Below are 22057 nucleotides of genomic sequence, written 5' to 3'. Positions count from 1 at the left end.
AGCAAACTCGAGTTGCTGGGCTTGCATAGCAAGCACTGCATCGGAAAGCCATCCTAGGACAAATAAGATTTATTTTAGTGGTGGTGGTGGTAGCTTTGTTTTGTTTTGTCTTTCTCTTTTTGTTACACACATTTGCACATACACTCATGCATGTAACTTTAAATCTCAGTTCTGCATGTGAGAGATAGCTTATCTTTCTCACCTTGGCTCGTAATCATTTCCAGTTCCATCCATTTTCCTGCGAAGGCCATGGTTTCCTTTTGGGCTCAAACTGTTTAGGACCCATAGCTTTCAAATGCAGTCTTAGAGGCTGACTCCCCAACTTCTGCCTTCATTATGGATTTCACTGTGGGTAAAATGATCCACTTCACCTGCTAGAAACCAGCCGAGACTCCATTCATCCAGGCCTGTCCCCAGAGTCCTCATCTTGTAGTTGTATTTCTAAGGTGAAATAAGATTCATGCTCCTATTATATGCACTAGTTTTTTTTTCAAACCAGGTGCACTTGATGAAGCTTTTCAAAACTGGCCAATCACCATGACCTCAATGACCATGGCCCAGGCTGCCTTCCAACCTATAGAAACCACCCTGCTTCCGTCTCCAGAGTGCAGGGGCTACAGGTGTGAGCCACCACATCGGGCTTTTCTTTCTTTTTTTTTTTTTTTTTTTTTTTTTTTTTGGTTTTACGAGACAGGGTTTCTCTGTATTGTTGTGGAGGCTGTCAGTCCAGCCCGGCCTCGAACTCACAGAGATCTGCCTGCCTCTGCCTCCCAAGTGCTGGGATTAAAGGCGTGTGCTACCACTGCCCGGCCCACATCGGGCTTTTCTTTATCTATTGCTGTTTGGATTTGAGACAGGGTCTTGCGGCATAGTCTAGGCTGACCTTGAAATGGTGATCACCTGCTTCAGCCTCCTTTGTGCTGGGATTACAGATGTGTGCCACCAGAACCTGCTTCTGTTGTTTTCAGGTGTTTTCTTGATTACTTACAGGACCTACTGTATTAAGTGAATAGGTGTTGTGCAAAGCAATATATACACAATGTGTGTGTGTGTGTGTGTGTGTGTGTGTGTGTGTGTGTGTACACCCAGGCACAGTGGTGTAACGATTATAATCCCAGCTTGGAAGGGAGGCAGAAGCTGTCAAGTCTCATGAGTTCTAGGTCAGCCAGGGATACACAATGAGAACTTGTCTCCATAAACTAAAGTGTGTACATGTCTAATACGGCCCCACTTTGGTTTCTCCAGTACCTACAGTTGAGTGACTCCTCAGATGCACAGCCCATGGACAGTGAGGGCCAACTGCGTAGCACCCCTTAGTCATTTGCTTTTCATAGCAGATTTTAAAAATGCACAATTCATTATTCAATAGGAGTTGTCAGGATGCGCAAAAGCATTGCTCAATTCATTTGGCAATGGAAATGGCCATTATGGTTTTTATGTAATCCTGCTTCTGTTATGTAATTCGTGTTGACTAATGATCCATCCAAGTTATTTGGTAGTGAGTGACACACAGAAAAACACTCACTAAAAGTGCCTTATAACATTGTCACCCCAAAACAGACATTGATGGGAGCCATGCAGTACAGTGCACAGCTTGTGGGACATACCCATGTCATTTGGCGAAAAGAATAGCTCAGCCTTGCTATAAATGCTGAGGGCAAGCAGCTGTGCTTGAGTGGCAGAAGCCACCTGAGAAATTCTACTTTGTCCCTGGATATGGGTTCAGAGCTTACTGAACCAGATGAATTTCCACGTAGAATGACAAAAGCTTTAAAGGAATTTTAGAAAGAGAAGAACGGAGAGAAGCACAGATTTTTGGTAGCAGCATTTTCTCAGGTGGGCTCTGTTTTGCTAGCGACTAGCAGAGACTCACGGCTGGCTTAAGTTAGGCTTCCTGACTCAACATAAAAAAACAGAACAAACAAACAAAAAAACCCAAAGCCAACAAGGTTCTTTTAAGAGGCTTTACTAACGATTTAAAAGTTGTACGTACAGCTGGAAGTGGCAGTGACCACATCTCCAAGCCGGCAGCTGGAGTCACGCTTATGCCCGCCATCTTGGAAAAACGGCAGTTTAAAACAGCCGCGGTTTTACAGATAAGACACGTGGCCAGAAAAACGTAAAGATTTACAGTAAAGTCTGCATGTTCACAGTATTTCTTTTCTTTTCTTCGGTTTTGGTTTTGGCTGTTTCAGAGAGGGTTTATCTGTGTAACAGCCCCAGCTGACCTGGAACTCACTTTGCAGACCAAACTGGCCTTGAACTCACAGAGATCCTCCTGCCTCTGCCTCCCCAGTGCTGGGAATAAAGGTGTGTACCACCACCACCTGGTTTTTACAGTATCTATTTTCTTTGAGTGGGTAATTCCAATTAAAAAAATATATGTTACTCTCTCTGTCTCTCCTTTCTCTCTCTCTCTCTCTCTCTCTCTGCGTTTGTGTGTGTGGGGGGGGGTGCGCGCACGTGCGTCCTCAGAGGCCAGACAAAAGGAGTCAGATTCCCTGAAACTGAAGGGTTTTTTTGTTGTTGTTGTTGTTTTTTGTTTTTAGAGACAGGGTTTCTCTGTATTGTTTTGGTGGCTGTCCTGGAACTCGCTCTGTAGATGTGTAGACTAGGCTGGCCTTGAACTCACAGAGATCCACCTGCCTCTGCCTCCTGGGATTAAAGGCGTGCGCCACCAACGCCCAGCGAAACTGAAGTTTTATACACAGCACTGAGCCACCCACCATGGATTCTGGGAACCAAACTCCTCTGCAAGAGCGTAGGCACTGTCAACAGCTGAGTCAGCCCTCGAGACCCCAAGCCTGCCGTTTTCTTTGTAGCTGCTACTCCACTGCCTGTAGCCATTGCCTCTAGGGAGAGACGACAGGAGAAGTGTGCAGGCTCCCAAGGGGGCCTCAGGCTTAGGTGGAGCAATGCCACGGAAAGGAAGGTTTTAGAAAAACTACCTAGGAAGCCAGTGAACAAAGGTTCATTAAAAGCTGAGCCTGTAAACAATGTGGGAAGTTGGTGAACAGTCAGCCGTAGAGCACTTGCTAGGGTATGCGAGGCTCTGGGAGAAGAGATTCCTGCGCATTGTTCTCTGTCCTCCATATATTCACACACCGCATAATAAAGTTTGATTCCCAGAATGACGGAAAATAAGGCCAGGCTGGAAAAAAAGTGGTGGTGGTGGGGGAGCTATGGGCATTTGACACAGAAATATTTTGCATCTGCAGTCAAAGCTAAATTCCACTAGGAAAGGGTCGTGTCTTGATACTTGTTTTGACTTGTCACTTGTGTTTCTGGTAAGCACCAAATATGTAGCAAAGAGAGGAAGCTGACGATAGCTTTAGGATGTAGCCATCCTACTTAGGAAAGAGACACAGGAAGACGCCTCAGGGAACATGAAGAAATAAGCCCCCCCGACTGTGTGTGTGGGGGTGAGTGTGAGTGTTGTGATGGTGTGTATGAGTGTGTGTGAGTGTGAGACAGTGTGTGATGATGTGTGAGTGTGTATTGAGACAGTGTGTGACTGTGTGTGTGAAAGAGTATGTGTGTGTGTGAAAGAGTGTGTGTGAGTGTGAGAGACAGTGGGTGACTGTGTCAGTGTGAGAGTGTGTGAGTGTGTGAGAGAGTTGTGTGTGTGCGTGCGTGAGTGTGTGTGTGGTTTAAAGCTACCTGCTTTAGACAATGCAGACATACTCTTGGCCCTAGAAGTGCTGAATGGTAAGATTTTCAGCCTCTTGGAGGTGAGGATGGGAGGAGGATTCAGAACAGCAGGGTGGGATAGCGCTGACTTTGTCTTTGACTAAAATAAATGGGCAAATCATTTGACCAACTGATAAATAAATAATCCACACACACCGTCGCCCAGCTGGTAGCCACGTTCACAAAGGCCTCCCTCTTAGCCTCTACCGTTGCGGTCAACACATTCTTGATTCTCATCTCATTGAGTTCATAGAGTAGTGGAATCCCTTCCTCTCTGTGCCCAATTTGCAAGATACCTGCAGGCTGGGCTACAATGCGAGGTAGCATACATCCAGGGTTAGCAAAGATAGCACAGACCCTAGTGTAAGTGACTGAGACTAGCACCACATCTGGATTAACCCAAACCCTGGACTTCATTCATACTTCATTTCTACAGTAAGTTGACTCCAAACCACGCTATGGTAGGTTTATCTGCTGACCCAACGTACACAGAGAGCCTAAAAGAACAGGAAAGGTAAGAAGCTCAGTGGCAGATATGAATGCATGTAAGAGTAGTTAGACATTACTCTCAACAGAGCTCTGCAAACTTTCAGTCTCAAAATATCTTGCGTTGGTGAGAGGCTCAACAAGTAGAGGCTGGACAAGTCTGATGACCTCAGGTCAATCTGTAGAACCCAGAGAGTGGTGACAGAGGTGACCCCATAAAATTACCCTCTGACCTCCAGAAAGGGACCATGGCATGTGTATTTGTTATCTCTCTCCTCTCTCTTTCTTCTTTCTCTCTCTCTCTCTTCTGTTTCTCCACCCCTCTCTCACACACACACACACACACACACACAAATTAATCCAATAAATATTCTTCCGCAAGCATCATTCTAAGAATTAATTGCTCAAGGAAGGAGAAAACAAATGCACTGGGAAGGCAGGACACACTTTGTGGCTTTTGGAGGCCCTATGTGTACAGAGACAACTGTCTTCAAAGCCACTAAATTGTAAGACTTTGAACAAGGAAAGTATTTTTGAAATATTCAAAATCGTGATTGAGGAAGTGGGACAACAGACAGAGATAAAGGGGGCAGGGAATACTGGAGAACGGCAAATTAGAGTGCTAATGCATGTAACCTGGGATCAGCTGCTAGGCCCAGAGACACCGACACATCCGAAGAGCTGCCGAGAGAAATGCAACTGTCAAGACAATGGGTGCAGCCCCATGCCAGGGTGGGGTCGCCCTCTCAAGGGTGTTGCAGGGTGTGGAGATATTTAGTAAGCAAATGCAGGACCGGTTTTGAATTCCCAGGAGACGATACTACAGCTTCCCACACAGTTGCCCATGAACTCGCAGGCCTTGTAAAGCAGCCAAGAGCCCCACGTGATGCTGGGGCTGTAGCATCGTGGCGAGCAAGGCAGACACAGTGGGAGATGAACCCACACAAGACAGAATTGATGCACACTAGGGGAGAACGTCTTTAAGTCCCTTCTGCCAGTACCGCAAGGCTCAGAGGAGTCGGAGGAAGAGCCTAAGGTCTCAGTAGGATCCAGGTTGGGTGTCAAGGTCTCCATGGATACGCCAGAGCTGTGTGTTGTTTCTGGGATGACCGGTGATGTCAGGTCAAAGCTGCACCTCACAGCCTTGTTAGCATAATCACTGTGACAGCAGGCCTAGCTCTTGTCAATCAATGAAGGTAAGCAGAAGTGATCACGGAGCAGGCACAATTTCCCACTGCCTTTTGCCTTTTCTGTGGTTGGAAAGAAATACCCCAGGGCCTTTGGACCATGCTCCTCCCCACCATCCCTCAATCACAGTTAATTTACAGAGAGTAATAGCAGCATCCTTTGGATGCTAAGGGAGGTGAGTGACTAGTATTGAACTGACAAACTGTTGGACAAAGGGGCTGGAGAGATGGCTCTGTGGCTGGGAGCACATGCTGTGTTGGGCCTAAGAAAGGATGGGAGGCCCGGAGTAAGCTCCTGAGCCTGTCTTGGGTTTAGGGCTCGGATGTGAGGCCCAGTGTAAGCTCCTGAGCCTGACTTGAGTTTGGTGACCTGCCTCTGACATGTAACCTCCACATGGGGGGTGACTCAGGCAGACCTGATGTAAGGTTGCCACCTGCCTAGCTGCCTGCCTGTTTGGTGGAATAAATACCATTGGCCCTTACTCCTCACATCACCTTACCCTATCCTAAGATTCCCATCCCCTACCTCAACCCTATATAAGTTCCTGCCTGTTGGAATAAACTGAGATCCTGCTTCGACAGACTCCCGACCCAGTGTGTTTTTCCCCTGGTAACTAATGGGGGGAGGGTCTGAGTTGTCGACACTCACCATCCCGCTCAGACCCTAGGAAGAGACACGCTGGACCGGCCCTTATCCATTCTACCTGCCGGGAAGACCCTACAATGCTGCTCTTCCTGAGGACCTAAGGTCTGTTCCCAGCATCCACATCAGGAAGTTTCCAGGGAATCTGATGCCTTCTGACCTCTATGGGTACCCAAATACAAACACATTGATAAAAAGTAAATTTTAAAACTGTTAGGTTTTTATTTGGGTCTGTTAGCCTTGGATATATAATACTGAGACTCCAAGGTCACTTATAAACAGTGACAAAAAATGTGTGGGAGTGTCTGCCTGCCTTAGGAGGATGCTATATCAAAAGGTGAAAGGATAACAGGCTCCTGAGTGCTACATGGAGGAAAGTTACTTACACACGAAGAACTCCCACACTGGAGTAGTACAGTAATAAACTTTTGTTGCATTAACTCTATGGAGTTTGTTACCACAGACGACATTACCCTAAATGGTGCCCAGAGTACGTGGGAATCTTTTCCTGAGGCCACAGGTAGTGACAGCAGATAACATATAATCCCTGACAGTAATGGGCCAAACCACATCAAGAGAAGGACTCTTTAAACACATACCCATCAAATACTCAGTCAAGGCATAGCTCCCCTCCCTCCCGAACTAAGACTGATGTCAAGGAAAAGGAGAAGGTAGACGAGGCAGAGGACGCAAAGGGCTTGCCTTGTTCTAGTTCCTTTTCTGTGTCTGTGATAAAATACCCTGGCCAAGAGCAACTTAGAGAGGAGAGGGTTTATGTAGCTTAACACTTCTAGGTCACAGTTCATCACTAGGAGAAGTCAAGGCAGGGTCTCAAAGCAAGAATCTGGAAGCAAGAACCGTGGAGGAACACTGCTTGATGGTTCACTTAAGTTCCTCCTTAGATGGCTTCCTTACATAGCCTGCAACCACATTTCCAGGGAATCATACTACTCACAGTGGCCTGAGCCTTTCTATATCAATTAACCATCAAGACAATCCCTTATAGACAGACGAGGTAAAGACAGTTGCTCAACGAAGACTCTTTTGGCAACTCTATGTCAAGTTGACAGTTAATCTAACTAGGACAGAACCAAATGGGATTATGTAATCATACATTAAAAGCAGAGGGTAAATTGGATAGGGCTAGTATTGGGATTTTTTTTTTTGAACTAGGTCCCACTATCCCAGGCTGGCCTTGAATTCATCAGCCTCCTACTCCAACCACTTGAATGCAGAAACTATTTCCCCTTCCCACTCTCCTTTGCTGGAGTGATGGTCTAGCAGACTGGGGTTGTCTGACCACTGGGTCAGGAGCCCGAGTCCCTGTGGTACTACTGAGTCGGCTACCACATGCCCATTGGCCATTCCTTAGGGCACAGGTGTTCCCATGAAAATCCGATCCTATCTTGAGCTCTTATGGGGCAGAAAGGACAGGTAAGCACACCACGCCTAATAACTTGAGTTCAATTCCCAGATCCTACATGGTGGAAGGAAAAAAAAAAAAAACTCCTGAGGGTTACCCTCTGATGTCCACAAGTGTAGCATATACATACCCCTCACAATGAACTAAATAAATACAATTTTTAAAAATTTAAAGACAAATCTAACTTCTAGCTCTAGACTTGAAAAACAAAAACAAAACCTTGAAAAATGGGCTCAGAATGAAGCTCCAGGAGTGTCTTTATTTTGTTTGTTCTTAGATTTTGAAAGAAAAGCACCAGGGCAGGACAGGCAAGCGAGGTAAATCTCAGTGGCTGCTAGGGGGAGGTAGAAGAGGTTGACTTTTTTGAAGTCCAACAAGGCCAGTGTGTGCAGCAGTCAAGGAAATGCATGAGGATTGGAGGAGGTAGAAGAGGTTGACTTTTTTGAAGTCCAACAAGGCCAGTGTGTGCAGCAGTCGAGGAAATGCATGAGGATTGGAGGAGGTAGAAGAGGTTGACTTTTTTGAAGTCCAACAAGGCCAGTGTGTGCAGCAGTCAAGGAAATGCATGAGGATTGGAGGACTCTAGACAAACAGTGACAAGACCTGAGTGTCAGGGAAAGCATGGGCCAGTGTCCACAAGGAAATAAGAAAAGGGGGGAAAAAGGTTTTATTCTGTCTTACTGAAATCCAGCAGGGGGTGTGGTGTAAGCTCTGCAGGATGGCAGGTGAGGGGTTTTGGGAAAGGACAGGTCAGGATAATTATTCCTCCCATAGCTTCAGTCCTGTGTCTAGGTTAATCAGTTTTCCAGAGGGTCACGCTCCAGGCGGGGTGGTTGACAGGCCCAGCTGCTCACAGCTAGATTCGATATTCTAATCTTTGGAGCAAAGATGAATGTCATGTCTCCACCCAGGGCCAGAGGGAGAGCTCAGATTCCATTCTTTAGGAGCAGAGGAGGCAACCGTCCCTCTGAGGGCCTCCACCGAAACCACCACTGTTTCTAAATCCTAAGAAGGGGTAGTTATGACGTTTTCCTTTCTGGTGTTACAGGGAATGGGAGACAGGGGAGGGGGGTGTCCATCGGATAGATGGGGACTTTCTTCTGCTCTGGCTCCTCTCCTGAAGCTACTTTGTGGTGGTGCTGGGGACTGAACCCAGGTCATCACTCAAACATATCCTGTTGGGCCTAAGAAAGGCTCGGGTGCGAGGCCCAGTGTAAGCTCCTGAGCCTGGCTAGAGTTTGGTGACCTGCCTCTGACCTGTAACCTCCACATGGGGGTGACTCAGCTAGACCTGATGTAAGGTTGCCACCTGCCTAGCTACCTGCCTGCTTGGTGGAATACTATTGGTTGCCCTATCCTATGATTCCCTCCTCAGCCCTATATAAGTTCCTGCCTGCTGGAATAAATTGAGATCCTGCTTCGATAGACTCCCGACTCAGTGTGTATTCCACCCCCAAGCCCCCAACCAATCCCCTCCCGCTCCCACCAGGAGGACTCGGCAACATCCTAGTCCCCTTTTCAGGGGAAACCTTTAAATGACCAAGGAGAGTTTTCAAATTCCATTTCAGTGAAACTAACAACAGTCTCCAAGGGACTGGGATTTTTCTTAGAATCTCATGCTGGAACAAGGAAAAGATTGAAGCCTGGTGCCTGTCATAAGGGTGCAGGGGGACAGAGTAGTACCCCGAGATTCCGAGTTTGTGACAGCCTACAGGAGAGGGTGGGACTAAACAGTGATGGGTCAATGACGGGTGGGACCACACTGCAGCCAGGACTGCTTGGCCTCGAGTTCCCTTTCCCTGTTTTTAAACCTAAAGCTCACGACAGGGCCCTGACAGCACACTTGGGCTGACCAGATCTCTTTGTTCGTCTTCCCAATGTGGCCAGACTGGATGAATTTCCCTCATTCTCCACTCTCCTTTGTGTCTTTCAATAGTGTGGTGGAGATGGGCTGCAATTTGCTCGCCCACCGCTTTGATAAAATACGTGGGGAGGAAAGACTGTATCTCAGAATTTAGTCCATCATTTAGGGAAGTCAGGGCGGGAACCCAGAGGCAGGAACTGAAACACAGACCATGAAGGAGCGCTGCTCACTGGCTTGCTTCCAGGCTGGAATTCCGTCACCATTCTTATGTGGCCCAGGTCCACCCTCTTAGCGATGGCAGTGACCACAGAACTGGGCCCTCTGCATCAATTGGCAGACACCCCCACACACATCCAAACATGCCTATAGTCCAACTTGATGGAGGCTGCTTCCGAGATGTGTCAGATTGGCAACTAAGATTACCCATCACAGGGTGTGTGGCTGAGGTTAGCCTGTTGGGGCTGTTGGATCCCTGGGTTTGGCCCTGTTAATTCCAGTTGCAATTTTGAACCAATATCCTTGAGTTTTTAACCTAAAGTTTGCTATCACCATCTATGTTTAAAATCTCCACAATTTAAATGTGTCAAAATGTACCACAACTTACATCAACAGAGCTCAGCCAGGGGTAGTATTTCAGCTAGAGGAACACTGGCCAACATCTGAAGGTATTTTCAAGGATCATATTCAAGGCTTTGGACAGAACACACACACACACACACACACACACACACACACACACACACACACACACACACCAAACTGGGCCAGAATTTCAATAGCATTGAAGTTGGGAAAATCTAATCCAATTAATTTGCATATATGAATAATCACTTCCTCGACTAAAATGGGGTTCTGTAAGGACAGGGCTGTCATACAGGGTTCTATTCTGGAACACTGAAGTCAATAAATATGTGGCTAGCAAATCATCAGGTGGGTGAACCCAGTTCCCATTAGGTGCCTTCGGGGAGAGTCATCTCCTCTGAACAGTTGGCTCCTTGGATCAGGAGGGTCAGTAAGGTCACAGAGGCTGGGATATGGAGACACCTGGAATACTTGGATCAACACAACTTCACTAGCTATGCACCTCAGGACCCAAATGCTCAGTTTGCCTTCGGTTTTATTTCCTCACAGTCCCTGCAATGCCCTCAGCTCCCTGCATTAAACATTACCAAATGAAACTGTGGTGTGTACTCCATACTTCACCTGTGTCATTTCTAACCATTACTAACATACTTATTCCTCTAGCAAAGGTATTCTTTCATCAGTATTATTTCTTCAATGTTTATTTATTTACCTGGTGGATTTTTGTTGTTGTTGTTTGCCGTGGTTTTTGTTTGTTTTGTTTTGAGGAAACAAAGTTTCATTCTGTAGCCCAGGTTGACCTCAGACTTTCAGTAATCCTCCTACCTCGGCTTCTGGAACGCTGGAATTACAAACCCGACTACAGGGGCTTGCTTTAACTGTCTTAACTGGATCCAGTAGCAAAAACTGCGCTCAGTCAGCATGAAGCCTGTCGCCTACTTCACAATGTCACCTAGGGCACCCTGAACCAACTCACAATGTTACTGTGAGCCCTGCCCAGAAATGGGGTCTCAATAGGGAGTCAGGGGTAGACGTGCTTCAAGCCCAGTGTGAATCAGCAAGGCCCGGAGGTATCGAGCTCCGGAGGTTAGACAGGCTGGCACAAGAGGCCCTGGTTCCTGACGGATGAGGGACCCAAGAAGACAGAAGGCTACAGAATCCGATCTGTGTGTGGACAGAGGCATGCGACTCAAAGCTGCCTGGGGTACCTCATCTGCTACCACAGGGGCCAAGGCCACCTTGAACTGATTTCATTAGCCCTGAGCCCCAACCGGCAGGAGGTGGCCAGAGAAAGCAGCGCAGCCCCTGAACTTCCCAAAAGCGCTGCTGAGAACTTTCCGGCCCGGCCCACAGGTGACTAGAGGGTCAGACCAGACGGAAAGGATCCGCCTATCCCAGCCTGGGGCTCAGAAGGGCGAAGGTTGGTTCCCAAGGCCACGCGAAGCGCCCAAGCAGGCAAGACTAATGCCGAAAGAAAGTTAAGATCGCCCGGGCCTCTGAGACGCAGAGCCCCACTGCCATCCCCGAGTGCGACTCTTGCAACAGCTGTCACCGCCGGCGCCAGCGGGACCTACTCCAGCCCGGCAGAGGTCACGGCGGAGGAGCGATGTCCCACCGCAGTCCTGGCAGGAGCCTCGGGCCGCCAGCGCCGCCGCTGCTGCTGCTGCTCTCGCTGCTGCAGCTTCCTTGGGCAGCCGCCGCCGTGCTATCTAGCCAAGCAGGTGAGCAGAACGAGCTGCCGCGGATTTAGGGGCGCCGCCCCGGGCTCCCAGCGCGCGCCCGCGGCTGGCCAGAGTCCCAGGAGGTTTGCGCCCAGGGGCTTCTTGGGTCGCATTTCTTGGTGGGGAGTCTGACGGGCTGCTCTCCAGCCCTGCCATAGATCAATCAGAGGTGGAATTTAAAGAGGGAACTAGAGGTCTGGTAACTTTTAAAGTTTTGGCCTGAATTCTTGGCACAGCCAGAGCAGATCCAAAGGAATCCGGTCAAAAAACGTCCTTTGGATAAGTATGTTTACCCAGATCTTACAGAGGTGGGATTTGAGGCGGGCCCATATTCTGCTTCTAAAGGCAGACAAGCGACTTTGGCTTAAGAGAATTGATCCCAAACTGGCAATATCAGTTGGATATGGGACAGGAACAGAACAGAAGGGAGCTAGCTCTTTCCTCCAAACGACCTCATAATTAAAAAAAAAAAAAAAAGGATAAAAATCTCCATTCCACAGCCCAACGAGCCGGGACTGGGAGGAAATCGGGAATTTGCATAAAGATAAGACAGCTGGGTTGCCAGAGGGCACTGGTGTAACCCTTCCAGTCAGTAAAGCAGGTCTCAACAGGCCTCCTCGTTCCAATCTTACCCTTGCGTCTGCAAGAAGACCAAAATGGATTGTGGGTTATGCAGACTTGGAAGACTCCAAAAGTCAAATTCGGAGAGGATTGATTTGATTTCATGATCTTCTCCACACTGACCTTGCCCAAGAATCGGGTGGGACTTGGGCAGGGTCTCCCCTTCCTAAAGTCGTTCTGATTCTTGTTACCTTCCGTCAACAAGGACCTGCACCCAGGGAGTTTGGAGGCATTTGCTTTCAAACTTGCACAAGTAAGCAGGGTGGGGGAGGGGGGGTGAGTGGGGGAGGGAGGGTGTGTGCGTGTGATCGGAGGCACCGGTTCAGAACGCCCGGTGTTTGTCCTGGTTTAGCTGTACATTCTTTGGTCTCCCCAACCACCGCCACACATTTTAGTCCTGAGCAGTTGCTGGTTCGTAACTGTGGCCAGAGGTCAGCTAAGGATACCTGCCCGGACTATTTGAAACTCGAGTGATTTCCTTTGTTCCTCTTTACCAATCTGTTAACATTAATGTTGATTCTGAACTGGAGCTTCCACAACCCTTCAGGAGACTGCCTAACATTTGAATCTCCCCGCGCTTCCTCAAGTACCTAGTTCAGTACTGTGAGCTTGGTTGGCCTAAGTTGTCCTGTGTATTCACCTCAGACAGGACATCCCCTGAGCCTTCTTACCGGCCAACCTTTTATTTTTGAATTTGGGTTTCTTTTTATTCTAGAAATTAGTGAATTATTTTACAGCCACCTCTTCATAGTTTTCGAGCTACAGCAGACAGGTGACAGTGAGACCCGTCCTTGAAGACTGAAAAGCCCATATGTATTTTTAGAACATCCTTGTGTGGTTGTACTGTATGTTCAATACTGGGAATTGAACCCAGGTCCCCGTGAATGTTAAAACATGCCCTCCACCATCAAACCACCCCACCCCAACTTTTGCCATTTGAGACTAATCCTCCTAGTGGAATGAATGAAAAAAGTCAGGTGGTCACTAGAGAGAGACGAGCCAACCTCTCTGAGACTCAGAGTGTAGCACATTCCTTCATAAAACTAGTTCTTCATCTGGCCTCCTGCCAAATGTGATCAGATCTATGGGAGCCAATTCGTCCTGATACACACACCCAAGTCTGTTCCCAGACTCATCGTTAATTATTCATCAGAAACATAACTGTCGCCGGGCGTTGGTGGCGCACGCCTTTAGTCCCAGCACTCGGGAGGCAGAGGCAGGCGGATCTCTGTGAGTTCGAGACCATGCCTGGTCTACCGAGCGAGTTCCAGGACAGCCTCCAAAACAATACAGAGAAACCCTGTCTCAAAAAAACAAAACAAAAGGAAATATAACTGTCGAGCTGACTGGGTGCTCCTGCAGCCTGCTTCAGGCATATTTCTCCTGCCACCAAGACACACAAGCAGATGTTATTGGGTTCTACGTCTGGGGGCCTAACTCATCTGGAATCAGCCAGTGGGAGCACCTGTCTGGGTAGTGCTTGTCTGATATGGGTCATCTGACCTAATGGTGGGATCTGCCTGGCCACCCATGGGAGCCTCACCAATGTGCTCTCACTATCCTGCGTGTCATTTTAGTCTCCCTAAGGTGTCATGGCTGACTTCTGGTTGAGTCCAGTTTCAATGGATGCTCTAACTCTGAATTCACTACAGTGGGAGTCATGGTTGCTCCATGGGTTTCTTTTTTAGCATGGAAATTCTTCATTACCTTTTATTCTTTTAAAGACAGGGTATCACTGTGTAGCCCTGGCTAGCCTAGAACTCATTGCGTAGACCAGGCTGACCCAGAACTCAGATCTCCCCTCCTCTGCCTCCTGAATAGCTGAATTAAAGTTGTGAGCCACCACACAAGTATGGACTTCTTGTCCTTGCACTGCTCAAATTGCTCCTGTGGGCTGCTGCGTTTTTAGCTATAAAGGGTGACTAGTGAGTTATTGCTAGAGTTATGTTGCTTCTTTGTACTAGGGCAAAAGAGGAACTTAATATTGTTATAACATAGATAGAGGTAGTGAAATTATGGGGAAATGTTTGTGTAAAACAAAACCTGGAACTCTGTGTCCGCACTGTTCTAGAAGACATGTGTCAGTCTTAATGGGGGAAGTTGCGGAAGACTTTTGATTGAGCTTCGAAGACAGAATAAACAAATCCCTGAGAGAGACTGTCCTGCTCTGACAGGCCGCCATCAGCCTGGCAGGCGCTGCGTGGGCCCAGCATGAGGGCTGAGCAGCTGCTTCAGTGTTAGTCTCTGCAAACTCAAGTGACCAGCATCCTAACTCATAATCTGAAATCATGAGTCAATACCCTCCTCTAAGCCAGAGATGTGGGCTTTGATTTCTGCACAGAGGCAAACTGAACACTGCACAACTCACACACCAGTTACTTCCTTGGTAACCCTAATGAAGACTCCAAGCAAGTCTAGAATCCAGAGAGCTCTTTCCTGGGCCCTTGTAGGAGGAGCAGGTATGAAGGATCACTACACAGAGAGCTCTTTCCTGGGCCCTTGTAGGAGGAGCAGGTATGAAGGATCACTACACAGAGAGCTCTTTCCTGGGTCCTTGTAGCAGGAGCAGGATGAGAATCACCACACATAAGCAAGGGGCACACAATAGAGTAAGGAAGTGTGAGACTCTTCAGTGGACATGGCCTCGACCCAACCCCAACAGAGTAAACCTCAAGTTATGGTTTTATTCTCTCACATAGCCCACCTGCTGGGTCCCTTTTCTTGCTCCCTTCTCGCTCTAAAAGACTGATCCAGAAGGCCAACACTGTCACCTAGGGTTAAAAGCCATTCTGTCTTTCACAAAATGAGATGCTAAAAATACGGGGGTCAGCCAGACTTGGTAGTTCACACCTCTGATGTCGGCACTCAGGGAGCTGAGGCAGGAGGACTGTCATGAGATAAAAGCCAGCCTGGGCTGCACGGTGAGTTCCAGATCAACCTGGGCTACAGAGTAAGATCCAACCTTAAAAAATAAGGGGAGAGAATTCATTTTACAAAGTTAAAGGGCTAGGGTTTGTTTTGTTTGTTTGTTTGTTTCAATTGAAAATAAGCTCATGGAGAATAGCAAAAGAAATGTAATGAGGGCATTTGATGTTTGTTTCATGAAGAATCTGGAAATCTGGAAGTCCCCCAGGTTTATTAAGAGAAGAAAAATTCTCTCCGTAAGGTAACTATGGTATTGCCTGACACATGATGCGCAACAGCCACGTTTTCAGTTTTGAGTGAGTTTATTAAACAGTAAAGGGGGTATAACACAACATCACCACGTCAGGTGCTCAAGCCACACTACAGAAACCACCTGGGACAGCCTCATGAAGGCGGCCAGCTAGAGTTCCCAGAAAAGAGTCCCAGGCAGAGAGTGCCCTCAGCTGAGGCTTCCAGACAAAAGAAGGAATAACTGACAGAGATGGCATCATCAGATTCATTGCTAGCTCGGGGAGGTCGAGGTATCACCTGGGGTTTAAACTGGGCTTTCTCTCTGTGGATGACCAAACTTCCAGCCCCCCCACCCCCCACCCCACCCCCCCACCCCCGTCTCACTGCAGGCACCATTATATCTTGGGATAAATAACAATGGCCTTGGTTGGATTTAATTTCTAAGCTGTTCTGAGGAACACTCTGTTTCTTATTCCTGCTGTTCTCTGCTCCCTTCCCTGCCTGGCCCCTGTCACAGATGGTGTAGGGAACCTATCGCCAGACCCTGGAGGACTTTTTGGTTCTGGAAAGAGGTCAAGGCAACCCCGATCCTAGGCTCAGCTCCCCAGTGAGTTCAGAGAACACCCAACAATTTGACAACATGACGTACATGCAGTAGCATTTCAGGTAGCTCAGATGTGGATCGAGTATGTTGATTTTGAGGGTGTGCGGTTAAACGTGTTTGAATCTAGTCTTTCATTCCCGTATTCTAAAGGGAACGCCAACACACCTAGCACTTGCCTCTTGGGCTAGACAGACGTGAGCCAAGTGGCTGAGCCATCCCTCAGGCCTCTGAGTTATGTTTGCAAACATAATTACAAGAGTGATGTTAGGCTAACCTCTATGAATGCTTGAATAAACTTGCTTTTCACTAGAAGACTGAGCACAGAGCTGAGATCTGTACGGCTTGGGAGGAGGAGGAGGCAGAAGAGTCAGGAGTTCAAGGTCTTCCCGAGCTTCCTGAGACCGTGTCTCAAAATACATAAGTAGGGCTGGTGAAATGGCTCAGTAGTTGAGGGCACTAGTTCCTGCAAAGGACTCGAGTTTGATTCCCAGCACCCCACATGGAGGTTCGTTGCCGTCCTTAATGCAGTTGCAGGGGATCCAACACCCTCTTCTGATCTCCAAGCTGCCAGGCACTCATAGGCACCAGACGTGCGAGTGGTGCTCGGTCATACATGTGAGCAACATAGGATAAACCTGAAAAAAAAATCACACAAGTGAGAGTCCTCAAAGAAATGTCATGTTGTGGGGGACAGCAGCCCTTCACAGAGGTGTGGGGACAGCAGCCCTTCACAGAGGCGGGCGGCTGTGATCTTCACTTCCAAAGAACTCCTGAAAATGAGGTTAGGGTTAGAAACACAGTATTTTCCCCCACCAATTCACTTTCTCCAACATCTGCCCCTGTGGAGAAGTGTTCTTCACCAGTAGAAATGTATGATGAGTTAACATGCTAAGGGAGTTGGGGAAAATTAGTACAGGCACTAGAAACAAGAAGGAATTGATAGAAACCATGGAATGAGTGACATCTATTAGGGGTGGATCAAAAACCTCAGGTTTGGGGTTAATTCCGAATGCATGGTCTGTGGGTAGCCAGCTGTTTGGGGTGAGTCCTGAGGATGGGACGTTGGAGTCTTTGTGTGGAGGTGTGCTGGTGTCAGAGCAGCTGGCTTTTGTGGTCAGGGGAGTAGGTAGCTCCAGCAAGAGTGAACTGAGTCATTGAATGCTCCCCTTGCCTGGGCTAGCCTCAGTGTGCAGCAAAGGGTTTTGGAGAAAGATTCATGTACTTGTGCTTAGAGAATCGAGCTGGAAGGGAAGAGACCTGTGGACTCGCTGGCCCTCTTTCTTTTGTGGTTCCCGTTTTGTGAACCCTTCTCTCCCAGCTTCTTTTTTTTCTTCTGTGGTAAAGTCAGCCCTGCTTCCTCATTTCCTCTGTGTGTGTGTGTGTGTGTGTGTGTGTGTGTGTGTGTGTGTGAGAGAGAGAGAGAGAGAGAGAGAGAGAGAGAGAGAGAGAGAGAGAGAGAGAGAGAGAGAGGGAGAGAGGTGTCATGGTAGGGGTCAACTATGGCTTCTGGAGTCAGAAAGAAACTTGGAGAGCAGACTTCTTATATTCGGAAAGGGATTTTTAAGTAAGCTGTGTAGAGTTGCTAGATTGTAGCTGCTCAGCTTAATGGTCTATTATTTGTTGTCAGAACTGAGTAAGAGATGTGTGTGTGTGTGTGTGTGTGTGTGTGTGTGTGTGTGTGTGTGTGTGTGTAGAGCCTGCGGTCAGTCTCGGGTCTTCCTTGGGATGCTGTCTACCTTATTTATTTATTTATTCATTTATTTATTTTCAAAGACAGGTTTCTTACTGGCCCCAGACTAGACTAGCCAGTGAGCTCCAGAGAACCAGTACTGGGATTACCACACCTGGCTTTTACTAGGGTATTAGAGATCAAATTTGGGTCCTTATGCTTGCTCAGCATAGTACTTCACTGACATGGCCCCAGCCTGTAGGACAGAAATCTTTAAAGACAAACACTGGAAGCCATAGTTGAGTGCATCCCTCATGGCTCCCTTTTCCTCCAGGAGTCTACTATGCAACCGCATACTGGATACCTGAATCGAAGACAGTGGAAGTCAAGAATGGTCTGGACAGGAGTGGGGATGCCTACGGCTTCTACAATGACTCCATTCAAAACATAGGCTGGAACATCCTGGAGATCAGAGCTGGATATGGCTCTCAGTACCTGAGCAATGAGATTACCATGTTTATGGCTGGCTACCTGGAGGGCTACCTCACGGCTCTGTAAGTATCCCATCCCTTTGCTTTGTCCAGAAGTGGCTCCCAGACCCTGGAGTGATGCGTTAGGAGTGGGAGGTGGCTGGGGTGCACGTGATAGGTTGTCAGCACCCTCCAGCAGACACAATCACATCCGCCCAGAAGACTCAAAGCACCCAGGTTGGGCATCCGCCCATTCTCATAACACTTCTTTCTTGAAACCCTTCCACTTTTGGCTTTCAAAACAGGGTTTCTCTGTGTGTAGTCCTGGCTGTCACTTTGTAGACCAGGCTGGCCTCGAACTCACAGAGATCCACCTGCCTCTGCCTCCTGAGGTGCTGGGATTAAAGGCGTGCGCCACCACCTTTGCGTGTTGTATGTGGTGAATATACTTGTCAGTATGAGTGTGCGCACGTGTATACAGGTGTGCCTGAATTGAGCATAAGCCAGAGGTTGGGACGTGATGGAATCTTCCTCGACCGCTCTCCACTTTAAAGTTTTGGGCGCAGGAGCTTCTCACTGAACCTGAAACCCTGCGCCTCAGCATGACTGGACGGCCGACGGGCTCCAGAGTGCCTCCTGTTGCCACCCCTCCAGCACTGGGGTGCACATGCTGTCAGTCACCCCAGCTTGTCACGTGTGCTCTCAGGGCCCTCCTGCTTGTGTGACGGGCACTTTACCAACAGCCGTCTTTCAGACACCTGCTCTTCATTTCCTATGAAACCATTTTGAAGCATTAAGCCGTCCTTTCTATCCAATTTTCCATTGAGTAGAAAGCAGGTAAGATGTGGAGTGACTTCCTGAGAGGACCAAGCACTGAGGGTTTATTAAAAGTAAAACGTAAGGGGCCAGTGAAGTGATTCAGTGGTAGAGGCAATTGCCGCCAAGCCTGACTGCCTGAGTTCAAGCCCAGGGACCCACACGATCAAAGGGCAACGCTGTCTCTCACCTCCTTACATACACCGTGGCACACTCACTCCCGTACCCACGCCGCAAATGAATGAAGACATGCTGGGGACTGTTTAAATCAATAAAATGGAAGCGCATGCGTTTTCCTCTAGTTTGAAACAATACTTCCCAGTGGACAGAGAGGGCTAAATTGAAATTTTCATGAAGTGTACTGTAACTATTGCTCGTAAGTCTATTTTTAACCAACCCTGGTGTCCTTGCCTAGTCTTGTATAAATAACAAGGACATAGTTGATAGTTTAATCACCACACTTAAGGTTTTATGGAATTTGTAGCAGGGTCTCGTGTATACCAGGCTTGTCTTGAACTCATTATAAAGTCAAAGATGGCCTTAAACTTCTGATCTTCCTGCCTCCACCTCCTAAGTGCTGAGATTAGAAGCATCGGCCACCAAGCCCAGCTTCCTGCCGTGCCGGGATCCTAACCAGGGCTTCCAGAATGCTGCTAACATCGTGCTACCAACAGTGGTCCCAGTCCCGTCTGATTGCTTGAAACAAGGTCTCATTCCAACTCACTACATAGCCATGACTGCCCTGGTGTGCTGGCTGGGTCTGTGTCTGCTTGACACAGACTAGAGTCACCAGAGAGGAAGGAGCCTCGCTGAGGAAACGTCTCCATGAGATCCAGCTATAAGGCATCTTCTCAACTGTTGATCAGGGCTGGAGGGCCCAGCCCATGGTGGTCCTGGGTTCTGTAAGAAAGCAGGCAGAGCAAGCCATCAGTGGTGAGCCAGTGAGCAGCGCCCCTCCATGGCCTCTGCATCAGCTCCTGCCTCCAGGATCCTGCCCTGCTTGAGTCCCTGTCCTGACTTCCTTCAGTGATAAACCACGATGTAGAAACGTAAGCTGAATAAGCCCTTTCCTTTCCAACTTTCCTTTTGGTCTTGATGTTTTGTCAAAGCAAAAGAAACCCCTATTAAGACACCTAGGATTCATTAAGCCACCCAGGGCGGCCTCAAAGTTGCAGTGATCCTCCTGCCTCAACTTCCAAGTGCTGGAGAATTGCTTTACAGAAAATTGCTTTACCATTAAATGGAGCAAAGTTGCGTCTCATTCTGTCACATCGCATTGGCTATAAAACCCTTTCCAGCTTGGCGTGCTGCTTGTATTCCCTGTGACCTAGTCAATACAGTTCGACCTAACCTTACGGGGGCTAGTGACCCTCGTTGTGATGTGAACTATGGACCTCACTCTGGTTCTGAGCCCCTGAGGCAGTACCAGTTATAGACAGCTCCTCTATTATTAGATGTAAGTGCACCGTGTGTGTGTGGTACTTTCTATTATTGGATGTAAGTGCACCGTGTGCGTGCGGTACTTAGCGGAGGCTAGACGAGGGCATCAAGGGCCCCTATAACTAGAATTACCGTGTGCATGCTGGGAACTGAACAGGTCCTCTGTGCTCTTAACCCCTGAGCCAGCTCCCCAACCCCTTGAAAATACTCTTAGAATGTGTTTAAAGCTTGAAAGTACTCTTAGAATGCGTTTAAAGCTATATCATATGTGTAAATCCAACTTCTTAGCGCTCCTAGAACTCTTTCTGCGCCTCCTTCTCCAGAGTTGTGACTGTGTTATTTAACTGAGTTGCAAGTTTGGAGAAAGAATTCAGACTAGAAATATTTGAACATAGACAGATAAGATTAAGTTGTCAATGACCCTGAGGGAAAACGAGTTTTGAGGGAGCAGCTGGGGTCTGTGGGACATGTCAAGGATAAAGGCATGTTCCTTGGGTATTTCCACCGAACCCCACTGAGGAGAGGGCACATGGGGTGTGGCAGGCTTCTGATTGGATGGTGTGATGTCATTCTCATGTTGCAACATCTCACAGAAGGCACTGGGGATGGATTAGGGGATGAGTTTTAATGCTTTTCTTTGTTTTCATGTGTGTGTGTATATGTATGTGTGTGTATGTATGTGTGTATATGTCTGTGTGCGTGTATATGTATGTGTGTGTGTGCGCGCGTGTGGAACTACAGGGCAGTCTGTGATACTCTGTTCTCTCCTTCTACTCTGTGGGTTCCGGAGATCAGACTTGGGCTGTCAGGCTCACGGGCAACTGTCTCTACTTGCTGAGCCATCTGACCAGTCCTGCCTTCAATCAAGACATAAAGCATTTATCTTTGAATATCCTCATTTATTTGACTTCCGCACCAAAATATCTAAAAGCATGTCTATAGAAAACATTATTTCTTTGTCTCTTTGGGGTTTTTGAGACAGCATCTCACTACTTGCCTCTGGCTGTCCTGGAACTCACTCTGTAGATCAGGTTGGCCTTGAACTCAGAGATCTGCCTGCCTCTGTCTCCCAAGTGAGTGCTGAGTTTAAAGGCATGAACCACTGGGCCCGGCTGCTTAGTCTTAATTTTTAAAAAGCAGCTATGATTCAATAACTATGATTTGTTTTGTTTTTAATTGGTTGGCTTTGTTTTGCTTTTGAAGTAAAATCTCATGGTTTGTCTATGTGGGTTTTGTTTTTGTTTTCTTTTTTATTAAGAAATGGTCTCACTATGTAACCCTGGCTGTTGTGGAACATTCTGTGTAACCCAGGTTAGCCTCAGACTCAAAGAGATTCGCTTGCCTCTGCCTCCCAAGTGGGACGATCTTGGCTTCGCTGCTGCAACAAACAACCTGTGAGCGTTCTGCAAGCATAGTATGCAGAGTCCCGGGGAGCAGACATGCAGGAACCGCTCACAGGCTCTGTCCTCCTGTTTACTGAAAGGCAGAGTCAGGCGGGAATCTCAGCGTGAGGGTGTGTTTAGATCATCTTTGGCCTCAGTACTGGCTGCTTTTGAGTTGGCCCAGGGCTGGGGAACCGGTGACATTTGTGTCCCTTGTCCTCTTCTGATGTGGCCCCAGAGATGAGGCTTCTGACCCAGTCCGCTGTACCAGAGCCAGAGCTGGCTGTCAAGGAATCACCTGCC

General features: G+C 47.9%; 1 protein-coding gene across 1 annotated transcript in view; it reads left to right on the top strand.

The window, feature by feature from the left end:
- Positions 1 to 10942: 10942 nt before the first annotated feature.
- The window catches only part of Plbd1 (phospholipase B domain containing 1), a 43040-nt gene continuing 31925 nt past the window's right edge, over positions 10943 to 22057 (top strand). The window contains exons 1-2 of the mRNA XM_005072888.4: positions 10943 to 11596; positions 17981 to 18200. Coding sequence (XP_005072945.1) covers positions 11482 to 11596; positions 17981 to 18200 — 335 coding nt within the window. The 5' untranslated portion in view covers positions 10943 to 11481. The remainder of the gene's footprint in view (positions 11597 to 17980; positions 18201 to 22057) is intronic.

The sequence above is a fragment of the Mesocricetus auratus genome, unplaced genomic scaffold (assembly GCF_017639785.1).
Source record: "Mesocricetus auratus isolate SY011 unplaced genomic scaffold, BCM_Maur_2.0 Super-Scaffold_100001, whole genome shotgun sequence".
In the NCBI taxonomy this organism is placed as follows: Eukaryota; Metazoa; Chordata; class Mammalia; order Rodentia; family Cricetidae; genus Mesocricetus; species Mesocricetus auratus.
The sequence above is the reverse complement of the archived record's forward strand: the minus strand, read 5'-3'. Positions and strand labels throughout refer to the sequence as shown.